This window comes from Mus pahari, chromosome 7 (genome assembly GCF_900095145.1).
Source record: "Mus pahari chromosome 7, PAHARI_EIJ_v1.1, whole genome shotgun sequence".
NCBI lineage: Eukaryota > Metazoa > Chordata > Mammalia > Rodentia > Muridae > Mus > Mus pahari.
Genome location: NC_034596.1, coordinates 102,002,409 through 102,018,279, shown reverse-complemented (window position 1 = coordinate 102,018,279; position 15,871 = coordinate 102,002,409). Strand labels below are relative to the sequence as shown.

The 15,871-nt window shown below is 50.9% G+C and overlaps 1 protein-coding gene across 5 annotated transcripts in view; it reads left to right on the top strand.

The window, feature by feature from the left end:
* The window catches only part of Bcl11b (BAF chromatin remodeling complex subunit BCL11B), a 90,714-nt gene that overhangs the window by 34,138 nt on the left and 40,705 nt on the right, over positions 1 to 15,871 (top strand). For 2 of the 5 annotated variants that reach the window (XM_021201722.2, XM_021201720.2), the window contains exon 3: positions 4,441 to 4,656. The exons of the other annotated variants lie outside the window; for them this stretch is intronic. In XM_021201722.2, coding sequence (XP_021057381.1) covers positions 4,441 to 4,656 — 216 coding nt within the window. The remainder of the gene's footprint in view (positions 1 to 4,440; positions 4,657 to 15,871) is intronic. 5 annotated transcript variants of the gene reach the window in all.

The window sequence follows — 15,871 nt, the reverse complement described above, 5'->3', positions numbered from 1 at the left end:
CTTCTGGCTTACCCTAGTCCCATCAAAAAACCAAAACAAAACAACCCAAAAAACAAGGAGAAAGGGGGGTAGGGAAGAAATAGAATTAAATAAATAAATAAAAAAGAGAAACTTGAGCTCAGAGAGATGAATATTTGTCAAGAGAGTTGACGTAAGTTTCATTTGCATAATGACTTTGTACTTCTGCATTAATAAAATTTGCATATGAAGCCATGTTAATTACTCCTGATCATGCTTTTTGCATTCATGCATAGTAATTTTCTCCGACTTGTGAGAATTAATGTCTTGGCACGAGGGGGGGAAGGGGCGCGGGGACTGTCAGGTTCCCTCGCCAGAGTCCCTCGCTCACACGCGCTGGCGTGGATGTCTGTCTCCTTCTTTGATCTCTGACTCATTTCTGCACTATCAGTAGGAGTTCTCGCCTTAAAAAAAATGTATCCGTTGAAAGGCACCAGTAGGGAGAAAAATAGACTTCTGTGCGGTATGTGCCAGGCCACCTCTTGGGGTAGGAACATGGGATCTGCCACCTCCCGGTTGCAGAGTGGCGGCCCCGGGAAGGCTGCACCGGGAAGCCTTGGTTCCCCTCAATCGGGGCTGGGCGGGTCCAGGCATTTTTTGTGTCTACATGCTCCTGGTGGTGGGCGTGTTGCTGCTTAGTGCGCATGTGCAGGGCATGGAGCCCAGCATCTGCAGGGACTGCTTGCAAGGGAGGTGGGCTTCAGGCTCCCTTCAAGTGCCTCACCCCCAGGAAGGCTCCAACAGTGATCTTGCCCTCTGTTTGGACTTTAGCCATCACACCAGAGGCCGGTTTGGGAGGCCTTTTGGATATTCCTTCGTAGGTGGCTTAAACACTAAGAAGACAGTCTGACCTTGACTTTGGAGCACTGTTTTCACAGTTTTGAGAGGGGCAACATATCCCCACCTCATAGGAATGCTTTAAGCTTGCGTGGCATAATACACGTATCAATTTTTTTTTTTTATTTCTTTCGCCCTAATTAAAATGTACTTTTGTGATAAAATTGAGGCAGCCAGGGTTTCATTAAGCTGCCCGGATCCTACAAGAAGCTGAGTTAGAGCCTACATCCCTCCCCCACATACCTTGATACATATGGGTCTGTTTGGACTGGCTTAGACTGCAAAAGAAAGGTGTCTTTTAAAAGAAGATGTGAAATTGTAGCGTGCGTGTTCTTACCGTGTCTGTGTGTGCAGGGAATTGTGGCACACAGTGAAGCACAGGACAGTCTTGTGGGTTAGTTCTTCCTTGCCACCTTTATGCAGGTCCTGGGGATAAACCCTCAGCTGCTGAACCATCTCACAGGCCCTAGTCTTCTGGAACTTCTGGGAACAGGACCCAAGTCCCCATGCATACTAGGAAAGTGCTCCAACCCCACTTCCCCACAGAGAGCTTTTTAAAAAAGCATCCTGCGGAGGCTTATCGGGGTGTCTTCCCTGCTGCAGCAGGCATCCAGCTGTGAGGAGAGAAAGTTCTAGGTCTGGAAATAAATGTAAGGATGGTAGTGGCCACGTTTACTAGGTGGCTGGCTCTGGCTGCAGAGTGCCCTGACAGTCCCTTTAAAAACACAGTGACTGAGACAGAGAGAGTGACCACTTGAGGTCACAGGCTAAGAAATGGCCTAGGAGGAATTTGAACGCATTTTTTTCTGTCTCTGTCTACATCCCCAGTCAGTCTTTCTGTCTTTGTCTCTGTTTCGGTCTCTGCATTCCTCCCCCCAGGCTGACATCTCTCTGTGGGTCAGGTGCAGAGTCTGTTAGCAGATCTCAGGAGCTGCCTGTTCTAGACCCCAGGCCCGGGCATCCCTTCTAATGTGGGAGGCTGAGGCTGGGAAGTGGGGCAAGGATAGGCCTAGAGACACTGCCCTCACCTTTGATTTCCTTTTAAATTAAGGTGCGCATATTGTGAAACTTATTTTAATTCGTTCCATTTGTGGCTTTGGATTTTTATGTACGGGGTTGCGTAGCCATCACTACTGTTTAATTGATCACACCTCCCAGAAGACCACATAACCTATTGGTTCTCAGCCTCCCCTCCCCCCAGACCCTGGTAATTACTGCTCAGTCTCCTGATGTTCGGCTGCCCAGAAGCTCGCCAAGGCATTATAGCATGGTGGCTTCTCACTTGGTTTTTGCAGAAGCTGGATTTCAGGCTCCCTCTGTGTGCAAAGCTCAGAGATAAGATGTATCTAGAGGGGACTTGTAGTGAGGCCGAGATGGCTCTAAAGCTCTACAGGGACCCTACCCCTCCTGCCCTTGGAGCAGACGTTAATGAGGGTATCATGCCTGATGAGGGCCTTGACCACCTGTCTAACCAGTGTTACCACCTGGTGTGGGTGTGTGACTTCATCTTGACAGACCCTGGTTCAGCCCCAGGGACGTCCTTCCGGTCCTTCCAGAAGGTAGTGGAGGCATGCGATTTCCTTTTTGATCCTCGGCCATTCTTTCTGTCAGCGTGGACTGTGAGGCGCTCCTGTGGGCATTCGCAAGCCATGATGTGTGGTGCTGGCTGAGTTATGGCCTTTTGTAGAAGCAGAAGCCTTTCGCTTTCACTAATGGGTGGGCTGAGGTCCAGGCTGCTCAGGATTCCTCCATTCCCATGTGGCCTTTGGCTACAGGGTGGGTACCCCAGTCACTTTACTCCAGCTGCAGCCATAGAGGTGGGAAGGGAGCACAGCCAGGCTCTGGAGACAGTGACACGTTCGCGCCCCAGAGTGCTTGCTCTTGAGTCTTGGTTCCTCCCTATGGAGCGGGAGGTGCTCCTTCCTGTGAAGCATGCTGGCCATCTCATACTCGCTGCAGATTCTCCGTGATGACTTTCAAGGACCTTGAGCTCTCCATGGTCTACAAGGATGAATCTCACAGAGCTTCAAGTTCATTAGAGGACAGGGTCAAGTAAAGCGTCTGATGCTGTGGGTTTTGAGGCAAACACTGGTCTCCCATGGGAGCTAGTAAGTCTGCCCTCAGGTTGTACTTGCTTGAGGCCCATAGGAAAGCTGAGATATGGCTTTCTGCTCCTGTTTTGGTACTGGAACCATTCTTGGGCTTATTGACCATGCCCTTTTGGGGCTGTGTGCCAGCGTAGAAACAACTGGTGCCTTGTACGAGTATATCACTGCCTCAGCCGGCTCCAACAGGGTCAGTGCTGGCACAGGCCTCTTGGCCGGACATCACAGTGCCCAAGCTCCAAGCCAGGGTGCTTCCCAGATGCTCCGAGTACCCGGATCCTGCATTTACATGGAAGCAGTGGGATTTTTGAGGAGACTCTAAACTGCTACGGTTTGCCGATTCCTGCACTTCTGGGCTCTCTGTTGGGGTCTGTGCAATGGGAGTCCTACGTCCTCGTGTTCAGGGGCGTGTTAGGGACTTGATCGGAGAGGAGGGGCAGGCGGCTGGTTCTGTGGCAGGTTATGGAGTAGGCAAATCCCACCAGTGCAGATCTGCAGGTGCCAGGAGGTGAGGCTCTGGCCTGCCCTGCGGAGCTGGTGAGGCTTAGCTGCCCAGCATCTTTGTTGATTTTTTTTTTTTTTTTGTCTCTGATGCTTCTCTGTTCAATTATTTACCCAGGGAATTTGGGCTTCTTCACTTGTGGTTTTGGCAAGGGCTTCACACAAATGTTTTGCCCTGGTGGTCTCTTAACCAACGTAAGATAAATGGTCAAATCAAATGCAGGCCTTGCTGGCAGTGGAGGCTCAATGTGGGGCCGGGTGGAGACAAGGCAGCATCCTCGCCGGCCCTCTTCATTGCTGTCACTGGCTGTCCGAGGAAGGAGTAGGGACTCACTCCCAAACCAGGGCGGAGACGTTGTCTGGGCCATGCTAGGTTTCTTGTGGTAAGGGAGGGGGGAGGAGATCGGGGCATCCTGGGAGCTTCCGAAGCTTGGGTGCTGCTTGCCAGGGTCCGGAGAGAAGCCCCAGGCAATCAGCTAGGCAGGAGGCTCATCAGTGGCCAGACCCTTGGAGGTAGACCTGAGGTGGCGGAGGCCCAATTGAAGAACCTATACCGACATTAGTTTCCTGCCTCTTTCAAAGAGGGGTCGCTCATATTTTGAGAGGCCAAATCCTCAAGTGATATCCACTCTAGTTTGTTCTGAAAGACCCTTCTAGAGAATCTTAACTGGGAGTGGGGCCCTGACAGGCCTTCTGTGTGCTAGCCCCCTTGTACTAGAGTTCCCCCCCCCAAAGGCAGCCCCCCGGCCCCCAGAAATGATCTGGCAGCTGCAGGTGTAGCCCCTGCTAATGTCCTCTGTGCACCCCTTCTCGCTTGCCCCTGGACCCCAGTCGTCATCCCCGTAGGGCTGGTGTCATGGGGACGAGCCCTCTCGGAGGCTGTACTGTAGCCCTGTGACCCGGGCCCCCTCTTGTGCCTCAAGTCCCTTGTGCAGTCCAGGGCCCCACTGACCAGTCTTTTCTATTGTTTTTTCTCCAGGGCCGTGCAGGCCTGCCCAGCTGCCATCGATGGCCCCCATAGCTGCCTCCTCTTCCCACCCTCCCACCTCCGTGATTACTTCACCTCTGCGTGCCCTGGGCGTTCTCCCACCCTGTTTCCCGCTGCCTTGCTGTGGTGCACGCCCCATCTCGGGCGACGGGACTCAGGGTGAGGGTCAGATGGAGGCTCCCATTGGATGCCAGTGTGAGTTGTCAGGTAACAGAGCCGCTGCGGTGGGGGAGGTGGGCTCCCGGGATGGCGGGCTGTGCCCTGGGCCGAGCCGGGGACCCAAGGTGGGGTCCCAGGGGTGATGCGCCCCCCCCCCACTCAAGAAGCTTTTCGGGGGGAGGGGATGGCAGCAGAAGTGCCAAAGATGTCAACTGAACTGTAACCTGTGTCGGTTCCCAGGGGGTCAAGGGGCTGTCGCCCTCCCTATATCCCCCACCCTCGAATTCTGAGTCGAACTCCCAGAATGCACTGCCCGACCTCCAAATTTCATCTCTTTGGGCTGTTTAGCTGAAGTTTAATTGGATAACACTTAACATCTGAAGTTTTCTTCTGCCCCTTGCCTCTGCCGCCCTGCCACCCACCCCAGACAAGGGTAGGAGAGGATTCCTGGGCTGTCTGTGTACAGCGCTGGAGCCATTCAAAGTGCTGACTTTCTCTTTGGGACAATGTGTTGCCCATTAACTTAGAGGGAAGGAAAAAAAGGTCGTCTCCAAGAGGAGCCTTTTAAAAAAAGCTGTGGCCACGGGTAGCCGTGAAAGCTTGTGGGCGTCTGGGGCAGGGGGCTGTGGAGGTCAGTGGCTCTGGGTGGACCCCAGAGTTGTTCCAGTTACCTCTGCCATTGTCGGAGGCCAGTGAGACCCCATTACCGAAGGGCATCCCCAGCCAGGTGGCGACACAGCCTGCATTGCTCCCCTGCTCTGACTCCCCACAGACATAGACTTCTGTGGCTTAGGGTCCCCACAAGGTCGAGGGGAGAAGGCTCTCCCTGCAGCCTCATGGTGGGGCCTGGTTTGCAACACACTGTGGGTTCGGGGGCCAGGATGCTGACACAGGCTCACGTGGCGAGCAGCTGTGGCCTGGTTTCCGTGGCCAGGGCCAGGGCTGCGGCGCTGGGGTACATTCAGTTTGTCCCCGCCACACGGCCAGGCACGTTGCAGCCTTTCTCTTGACTCAAGCTGTGTGAAAGGAAAACTATTTTTATTGGGCAAGGTTTGCTTTTCATTGACGCTGTCTCAGGGACCTCTCTTACGGGGGAGCTTTGGCTTTGCACAAGACGAGCAGCCCCTGATCCAGGGTGAGGCTTCCCTGGCCTTCCTTGCCAGTAGGGCGTTCTGCAGTACTGGCCCATACTCCTGCTACGGCAGGTGGTTATGTCGTTGGATCTCCCATCCAAGTCTGGGAGGTCTGGTTCGTTCCTTGAGTGCATGAAGCAGAGACCAGAGTCACCCAGGAAGGAGTTGCATCTGAGCCAGCTTGCGAGGAAGCTGACTTCCCTTCCTGGTCAGCCCCTGAGGTGACTGAGGCTTCCTGTAGCTTGGAAGACCCTGTTCACCAAGCTTGGGGTACCTGCTGGGCTGGGCAGCTGCCCTGCTCTCTGGCTTCCTGTAATGTGGGGCTGCAACCCTGTACTCACATAGTGGGGTCCCACACTATCAAAGATAAGCCTGAATGTGTCTGGTCAAGTTGTGTATGTAGAAGCACAGTCTCTTTCCCATGTGCCTCAGGGGCAAGCTTAATCTTCTGCTGGCCCTCCGTAGGAACTGCCAAATGGGAGATACGAGCAGGAGCCTTTCCTGTGCCCATGAGTGGGAGGGGCAAAAGCTGGGGGGCCATGGCTGAGCCTCTTTGGAGGTTTGAGCTAAGGCCTGGGGACTAGTTCCTTTAGCCCACAGCTCACAGTGTGGGCTTTGGGGACCATGTCTGGAGGCTGATGGGAGGGAAGGGAAGAACACAGAGAAGTGGCTCCCATATGGTACCTGGTTCACCTGAAGTGAAGAAGCCGCCATAGAGTTCAGGGCTCTGGAGCATCTGGTCCACATGTGGCGATTGCCGTGTGGGGCAGGGGAGGTGAAAAGCAGTGATGGTCTGAGCCCTGGGACCTCTCCTGGGCCTGCTCCTGAGGGACCTGCTGTCTTTCTTCTTCCTACACTGTTCTCTGTCATTGTTCTGCCTTGTTAGCGTCGCCTGTGTGAGGCTCTACCGCTGTGCTGTGTTTTCCGATAAATTTTGACACATTCAAGTACCCTCTTCCAGTGGGTTTTGTCCCTTTGGTTCTGTTCCTGGCACTGGGCTGTTTGCTGAAGTGTTTTTAGTGCCTGTTTAATTAGTAGCTGCAGAGGAGGCATAAAATCGCCAGGAACCCTGGAGGAAGGAGGGGCCGTAAAGACGGAACACTGTGGTACTCACTGCGCTTCCCCCCCTTCTGATCAGGGTGCTTTGAACCCATCTCTTCAAATTAACTCAGGAAGCCTGGATTTCACACAGGTTAATTGCATGCCCATGAACACACTCTGAGTTATTTATAGAAGGGTGTGATTTCACAGGAGAGAAAACTACCCAGACATGGCCGGGCCCTGCCAGGACCCTTCGCCCATGCTTCCTGCAGATGGTTACAGCTGGGAGAAGGGGACACCAGGGCCCATTTCTTATGGATTCCACGGAGATCCTTTGTGGTTTTGAGTCAGGTGCTCCAGGCAACTAAAAGGTCTTCCCCTCAAAGGTATCAAGGTAGCTGTGTAATCAAAAGCCACAGCCAATTAATTGCCCTGCCCTGTGCCATCTAAAGACCAGAGACCTTAAGCATGTCATTGTCTCTCTGTAAGCCTCACCTCCCTTTCCTGTACAAAACCCATATGTATGTATGTATGTATGGGTATGGGTATATATATATATATATATATATATATATATATATATATATACATGCATGTGTGTATATATGCATATATACATATATATGATATACATATATGTACACATACATATACATGATATGTATACATGCATGTATATGCATGTGTATATACATATGCATCATATACATACATATCATATATGTATGTATGTATGCAAGCATATTATATATATATACACATGCATATGCATATATACATATATAATATGTATGTATGTATATGTGTATATATATATGCATATACATTCACACACACACACACACACACACACACACACACATACACACACACATATGAATGTAATATTGCAAAATAAGACTCCGGGAGTGTATCTGTGGATTAGAACAGGTTGGGGTGTTGTGGGTCTGGGCCTGGCTAGGGCCCTAGGCTAAATTCTGTCCTCAACCCTTCCCTGCTTTGAGACATCATGATAAAAAAGTGGCCTTCAGAATATATCAGACTGTCTTCATGAGTGAAGTACGTAGCTAGGTGTGTGGCCTTACCCAGGTCATTCATTCCTCGTCCTTTCTTTTCCTCCGTTCTCTCATCTGTGAAATGGACGTAAGGATTGGGCATGCTCTATGGCTGTCTGAGGTCATTTAGGGCAGACATTCAGAACGATGCTCTGAATGTAATGAGCCCACAGACGTTATGTTTTGTACGCAAGCAGTAGGGGTTTCGCAATCTGATGGTGTTCTGTGTCTGGCACGGGGTGGGAGCTTCCCTTAAACCACATCCCCGGTTTCCATGCTTAAAAGCATTTAGCCTCTTGGCTGGCACCATCGTGCACCAGCCTTAGGAGGTGGAACGGGAACTGAGAACCTTCATTGCATATTTAGAAGCTGTAAATGGTCATCAGCCACAGTGATTAATGCATGTGCTTGGCGAAGTTCAAGGTCTCACGCAAGAACACACAGCATCCAGGCTCGGGGAAGTGGAAGTGTTTGGATTTAATAGAGGGAGTCACTTGCAGTCATTAGTATATGCTGGAATCACAGGGCAATCTTGTAAAGTTAAATTCAATTTACTTTTCTACTGAAATTGTGCTTGCTGTGTTATTTAACTAGTCTGGGGTTTCTTGGCATGGGTTAAAGGGACAATAAAGATAAAAGAATACCTGTAAGTAAATAATAGGGTTTAACAGGAGAATCTCTCGTCTTCTCCTCCTTCAGTTATATCCCAGTGTTCGCCCTGTGTTGATTTTTATACCCGGAGCCCTCCAATGGGATGTCTCAGATCAGACCACCCTAGCTGTGGAGGCTTGGTGCAATTAATACAGTCTGTCTGGAAAGTGGTCTTATTTCTGGAAGTTTTATGTTAATGATATGGTCTGCACGCTGCACATTTCATACCAGAATGAAGAGCGAGCTGGAGTTTCTTTCTGGACTGGGTTTGATTAGCAGCGGAGGCTCCCTGGGCAGCCGTTCTCCCAGAGGACAGAGATTGGCATTCCTCCTCAGTCCTGCCAGGGTACTGCTCGGTGGGTGTGGTGTACTGGGTGCTGGGGGGAGGGGGTGTTGTTCAAGCCTTCCTGGGGAAGGAGGGGCTGTGAGGGCGCAGTAGGGAGGTGTGTGTGTGTAAGCCTCCAGAGGGAGGTGACAGATGCACTTTTGCGTTCCTCTGCACTGTAATGCTTTTTTTTTTTTTTTTTTTGGAAGGGGAGGGGTGCTTCCTGCGTTTACCAGGTCCCCGTGTCAATGGGGCTGGCTCAGTGGAATTATTGAAAATTTAGAGAGCCCTACTGGGAATGTAGTTCAGTTGGCAGAGTGTTTGCCTAGCACACATGAAGCGCTGGGTTCAGACCCTACTCCCACGCTGTGTAAAGCAGGTGTGTGGTGCCAGCCACTTACTCACACTTGGGAAACGAGAGCAGGGAGGGTTAGAAGTTCAAGGTCAACCTCTGCTGCACAACAGGTTCATAGGTCAGTTTGGGTTACAAGAGACCCTGTCTCAAAAAAAAAAAAAAAAAAAAATTAGTCATTAGTCACTTGTCCCTTTGGAATGCCAATATGATAAAGACCTTGGTAGTCTGTCCCCATGACTGACATTTACGACATGTTCCACAATTCCTGGAGGTTGTCTCCTAAAATTGACTCTGGTGTGTGTGTGTTATCTCAGGATGGCTCCATCGTAGCTGCTTTCTTTCTGGGCCTGCCCAAGACCTGCACAGTGTCCACCCTGTCTTGATACACGTCAGTGGAGAGCTGCCGGCCCCCTGGAGGTGGACAAGGACTTGACAGACTGCAGAAAAAGACCACTGTCCACTGTCCATGTAGCACATCACACCCTTCAGCACCAACGGGGACCAGAGCAGTTGCAGTGGGCTCTGGGGAGGGAACTGCAGCTGGCCAGCGGGGTGGGACTCACGGGGGGGGGGGGGAGGACTCACTCACCGGGGTGACTACCTTTAGATGAAAGAGGTCCCAGCGACCCAGTACTGCAGATACCATTTCGGCCTCTGCCGGCCTTTCAGAAGGCAGAGCTAAATCAAAGAATTCTGTTCAAATCTGCACAAGATGTTGCCGTTTCTCTGCTCTGACAGGAGGGGCATTTGGAAGAGCAGTTTCTCTTTCTTTCTTTCTTTCTTTCTTCCTTTTTTTTTTTTTTTTTTTTATAGCTGTCTTAAAAAGGAGTTTGGCTGTTTAGCACAGCTGGTGCTCATTACGTTATGGACTGGCAATGAAATAGCATGTGTAATTAATTTTTAATGCAGCGCTGGGCGCAGCACTTTCAAGCAGTTTGTGGATGTGAAGGCCCAGCCCTGGCTGTGGACATCAGAGGCCTCGGAGCCAAGCAGCCACGGGCTCCTTTCAAGGGGATCTGACATTGGCAGAAGAGGCTGTTCACCACTCTCCGCGCGGAGGGGAGCTCATCCGGAAGTGGGTTTAGTTTTGGGTGACCCGAGGGTCAAACCAACCCTCACTGAGCCAGGATTAGGGGTCCTGATTGGACATCTCATCTGACCCTTTTGATATTCAGACAGAGAAACAGAACCAGGCTGGAGGAAGACACCGGAAGACACAAGTGGCTGGCAGAGCTGGCTTGGCTCTATGTCTCTGGGTCTCTGCCCACTAGACCACACTGCTCTCTTTTTGAGACAGCAGCTTTTGTATCCCAGGCTGACCTTGAACTCATTTTTTATAACAGTATCTTCTGATCCTTGTAACAGAGGATCCTTGATCTGCTGATCCTTTTGTCTTAACTTGGGATGCTGGGATTTCAGGTTCTGTACCGCTATGCCCTGTTCTCTGTAGTGCTAAGGACTGAACCCTGGGCTTCATGCAGCCGAGGCAAGCGCTCTACCCCTGGTGCCACATCACTAGCCTGCACCCTGGTCCACCTTGAGTTCACATCGAGAGCTAATGAGGGGCACCTGTTATCCAAGGGCGATGCTTAAAAACCAACTTCTTTGTTGCCACCAGATTTGATGTCCTGGGCACCGGGCTTGGCAGCAGGTAACATGAACCCCAAGTAATTGGTCCTGGGACTCTCATGAGGTTTTTGGCCTCTGCTGTGGGCCTCGCCCCTATGCATGTTCCTGTTCTGAGACTGCCTGTGGGCTTGCCTGCATGCTTGCTGTCCAGTCTGCCCTGGGAACTGCAGCATGGAGTCTTGTTTGGATTAGGCACCGTGATTCACAGGTACCAGATCTGGGACCTCCTGGGTCCTGTTCTCTGTGCCATTGATTGTGAATGCATGGCCCTGGGCTGCCCACTCCTCCTCTCTGTGCCTCAGTTTCTCCACTTGTCAAACGGGGCACAAGTAACCCCTTTGGGAAGACGCCGAGACACTTCTGTCAGGGTGTGCCAGGGCTGAGGGAGCAGGCCGGATGAGCTTGGCTACTGTGACGACCTAGTGTTCATAAAAGGGGGGAGGGGCCGTTACGCTCACTGCTTTTGGAACTTGCTGCTGCTAATCCACAAAAAACCTACTATGTCCCAGCTCTGCCTCATGCCTTACATCCTATCCTTATCTTCCTTCCAAGAAGAGGTAACCCCTCATCCCACCAGGGTGTCCTCTGCTTAGGGGGCACAGGCCACCCAACCGAGGTCACACAGCACAAAACCCGCAGAATTAAATAAAGGTGCAGGCTGGGCTCTGCTGGGTCTCCGAGCTGTGCTGGCTCTATCTATCCCTTCCCACCTCCCATTGGGCTGTGGTGGCTGCTTATTACCTGCCTATCAGATGTACAGCATGTTGGTAGAATAGCAGCTGCCACTTAGACATGGTCCCTGAAAGGGTCCTCTGGGTTCTTTATTTCACTGACCACCATATTTGTGTCTGACCCTGACCTAGAAATGGGACCCTTGGGTGTGTGAGAACAGGTGTGTGTCCGAGACTCCTGAGGTAGGAGGCGGGGAAGGCTGCCCTTCAGTCCTGCTGGGCCATGGCAGCTCCGATCTGGGCCTTCATGCATGACTGGACTTAAGGGGGACACGAGGAAGAAGAGCACTGAAGAGCCAGCGACCTGGATGAGGAAGGGATGTGCAAGACAGATTTGGCGAATTTCCCTAAGACAGCTTCTTGGGTTTCTGGCATCTGGGTGGGGATCCTGCCTGCCCCAGGCTTTGTGCTGCCTGCCTCTCCATGTTTGTGGTAGGGCCTGCACCTTGAGGAGTGCAGGACACTGGTGGGCATCCTGGGGTCTGACATGGTGAGGAGATGCAGGGCAGGTCCAAAGTCAAGCCCTTGAGGGAGAATGGCTTGCTTTCTTCATCTGGGTGGAGCCTATTCCCCGGCACCGAGGGAGAAACTGAGTTTGCTGTTGTGGGGTGCCCGACACCTTCTTCTTTTTCTTTTTCTGAGACAGGGTTTCTCTGTGTAGCCCTGGCTGTCCTGGAACTCACTCTGTAGACCAGGCTGGCCTTGAACTTTCCACCTGCCTCTGCCTCCCAAGTGCTGGGATTAGAGGCGTGCACCATCACTGCCTAGCGATGAGGGGATTTCTAAAAGTCATAATTATATGTAAGAATTACTGTTTTGACCACCCACCCACCTCCTTATTTCTAGAGATGGAACCCAGAGCTTGCTCAGGTGAGCAGAATGGCCCACGTTTTCTGAATCTGGCCGGGGCAGAGGGAGGATGCCGACTGGAGATGTTTTACTGCAACTCTGAGTAGCTGAAACCATGAAATCTGGTTTATCTAAGTCACGACTGGCCAATTGAATCCGAACGGGAGTGGGAAGAAGCCGTAGGGTCTCTCCCTGTGAGGTGTTCCAGTCTGCTTTAGATCTTCGAGGAACCGTGCACTGCCTGGCTAGTTCTGTGGTCTTCTCTCTGGACATTATTTAATAAGTGTCAGGAAATGGCACATTACCTCAGTGTGTGGTCACAGGTGACAGAGGCAGCAGCCTTGATTTCCCTTTCTCATCTGGGTCCTTATACCTAGCGGCGTGTCCACAGACACAGTCAGGCTGTTGTCTGCAGTCCCAATGTGCATGGGTCCTTGGCTCCGGCCTTCTGAGTTTTGAATTTGGACTGTCCGTGGGGTGCTTGATGATGGCTTCCCCGAGTCTGGGTGCCACCACCCTTCTTGTCACATCTACCTGGCAGGTGCAGGTAGAGAGAGACGCACGTGACTTGTGATGCTCCTACGGGGCCCTGGATAATAAGACCATCTGTGTTTTATCGTTCTTGTAGAAGGGGTCAGAGGGCTCAGGTCTTCTCTAAGGAGGTTAATGCAAAACAAAACTTACTGTCTGCAGAAACCGGCAGATGGGATTGGTTCATAAAACTGGACGTTAATTATTGCTTTTCTTAATAAGGTGATGACCGTCTGATGGGGTGAGACCTGCCCCACCGGGTAGTTGTATGTGTCGGTGACTCGGGGTGAGTTTCTTCTGGACTTAGTTAATTTAGACTTGGTTTCCTTGCTCTGAATTTCCTTGGGTTTTTATCAACCTGCTCATTTGTTCTGTATTTAATCATAAAAGAAACCATCGCTTGATGGCCTGTGGTATGCCCCGGGCTTTTTTTTTTTTTTTTTAAAATTGTGTTTTGAGACAGGGTCTCATGTAGCTCAGGTTAGCCTTGAGCTTGCTGCTTCCATCTCCTTAGTGCTAGGTGAGTGTTCCCATACCCAGTTTTTGTGGTGCCGGGAATCAAACTCAGGGTCTTCCGCATGCTAGACAAACAATATTCCCAGCCCCTATAGAATCGAGTGTCACAATGGTTCAAAGATAGGATTATAAAATACTTTTTTAAAATTGTGGGTCAAATATATGTACGATTTGCCATTTTGATAGATGGTCACTACTTTGCTGCTGCCGCCGCCCCTGCCGCTGCCACCACCACCACTTGCTAGGGCATGCCCTACCACTAAGCTACAACCCTAGCCTCGATTTGAACCATTTTTAAGTATGCGCTACAGTGGTGCTAAGCATGTGGCTACTGTGTGGCCGTCACCTCCTTACATCTCTGGAACTGTCTCCTCTCAAACAACTTGATCTCTCTCATTGAACGATAACTCCACGTCTCCTCTCCCAGCTCCTGGAACCCACTATTCCACCAGCTGTTTCTTTGATTGCCACAGTTCCAGGGACTTCGTATGGCATGCAGTGTACTGCATCCGTGTGTGTGTGTGTGTGTGTGTGTGTGTGTGTGTGTGAGAGAGAGAGAAAGAGAGAGAGAGAATAGAGAGAGAGAGAGAGAATCTATATGTGTGAGTGTGTGTGTGAGTGTGTGTGTGTATTTGGTCATTCATGGTGTAGCAGGTGTGACACTGTCTTGCCATGTTAGGACTGCGTACTAGTCCCTTGTGCGTCTGCTCTTTTGCTCCTTCCTTCCATTCCTCCGTCAGTGGGCACCTGGGCAGCTTCTGTCGTTGCCTGTTGTCAACCCTATAGCTGTGCGTACATCTACTCAGGGGGCCCGCTTTAAGTTCTATTGGGTGTGTACCCAGATCTCAGGATCGTGAGTGACTCTGTGCTTATTGTTGTTCTTATTATTTATTATTTATTTATTATTTATTTATTATTTATTTATTATTTATTGTTATTAACTTAGAGTCGGTCACCCAGCTTTTCCACAGTGAATGCCCTGTTTTGTACCCTTGATGATTTTGCACACGGCTCCCGTTGCTGCATTTTAGAGCTAAGGAAGCCGTTCACCAAGGACATGTGAACTGGCTGAAGGAACGTGGTTAGTGCATCCTGGGTATGATTTGAGGCCAGACCCCACTGACTCAGGCTCAACCTTGCTTTGGGTTACCCGCTTTAGTTATTCCTGAGGGTCTCAGTTCCCTAACTCCCCCAGGATAACTTTGTCCTCTATGTTAGCTGGTTTCTAAGTAGTCAGCTAAACATTCACCCTGCATGAAGATTTGGGGAAGAAACTTGGGCCAATGAGTGATTTTTCAGTGACTTGGCTGCAGCCTGGCAGGAGTACTGTGTTAAGAAGGGAGACCCATTGCCCTCACTGGGCCTCAGGGATTTCTCGGTCTCAGAGGATGCTCTCGCTGGCCTCGATCCCCTGACTGGAGGGAGTGTATCTAGGGAATGGCCTTGGGTCCGTTGTAGGCTGGCACAGTAAGGATGAGAATTCTGCAAAGACAGCTGCTCAGGGCTGCTCTGCACTTTGTCTCTGATGCCTTTTGTGAGTGCTGTGGCTGGCTGTGGCAAATGAACCCAAACTGGCTGTTGAAGAAGCTACAGATTCAAAGTCAAGGCATTGGCTTCCTTTAAAGCAAAAGCAACTTCTCAACCTGTGTGCAGTAAACACTTCCAGAGTTGTTGTTTAACACCTCCTGAAAACACAGATATTTACATTAGGATTCATAAAAGTATCAAGTTACAGGTATAAAGTAGCAATGGGAGTAATTTTATGGCTGGGGGTCACCACAACCTTAGGAACTGTGTGGTAAAGGATTGCCTGAGGGTTAGGAAGGTTGTGAACCATTGCTTTAAACTCTGGCCTTTGTTGCTTCTTCCAGCTTCAGGTAACTCCAGGAGTCCCTTGGCCTCTGCCACATCATCCTAATTTCTACCTTTGTGGGCACATAGTGCCCGCTGCACTCTGCCGCCTCTTCTTCAAGACAATGGGCTAAGGGTATACACCTAGACCACCCAGGATGGCCTCGTATCACAGTCCTTCATTTTATCCACATGGGGCCGCACACAGCTTCCCCCGATTTAGTCACAGGCATGTATAACATTTTGGGTCTCACTAGCAACCCCCCTGCATGCCTTTTTGTTGCTGGACTGTAGGCTTCTCCTGGGAAGGGACGTCAGTTTGGTTCCTTTGGGGAGATCTGCTAAGGTCTGGGGCAGTTCTACACACTGTGTGGTATTCTGCTGGAGTCCAGAGTGGGTCCCTGACGAGACGGCCACAGGAATGTCACGTTTCTCAGCTGCCTGACACCTCTGGCCAGCTCTCCTCAGGCTCCATGGCAAGCCATGTGGCCACATCTGGCCACATCTGGCCCCACCAGTCCAATCCATGTCAAGTCAAGAGTACAGTCAGTGTGTGTGTGTGTGTGTGTGTGTGTGTGTGTGTGTGTGTGTGTGTG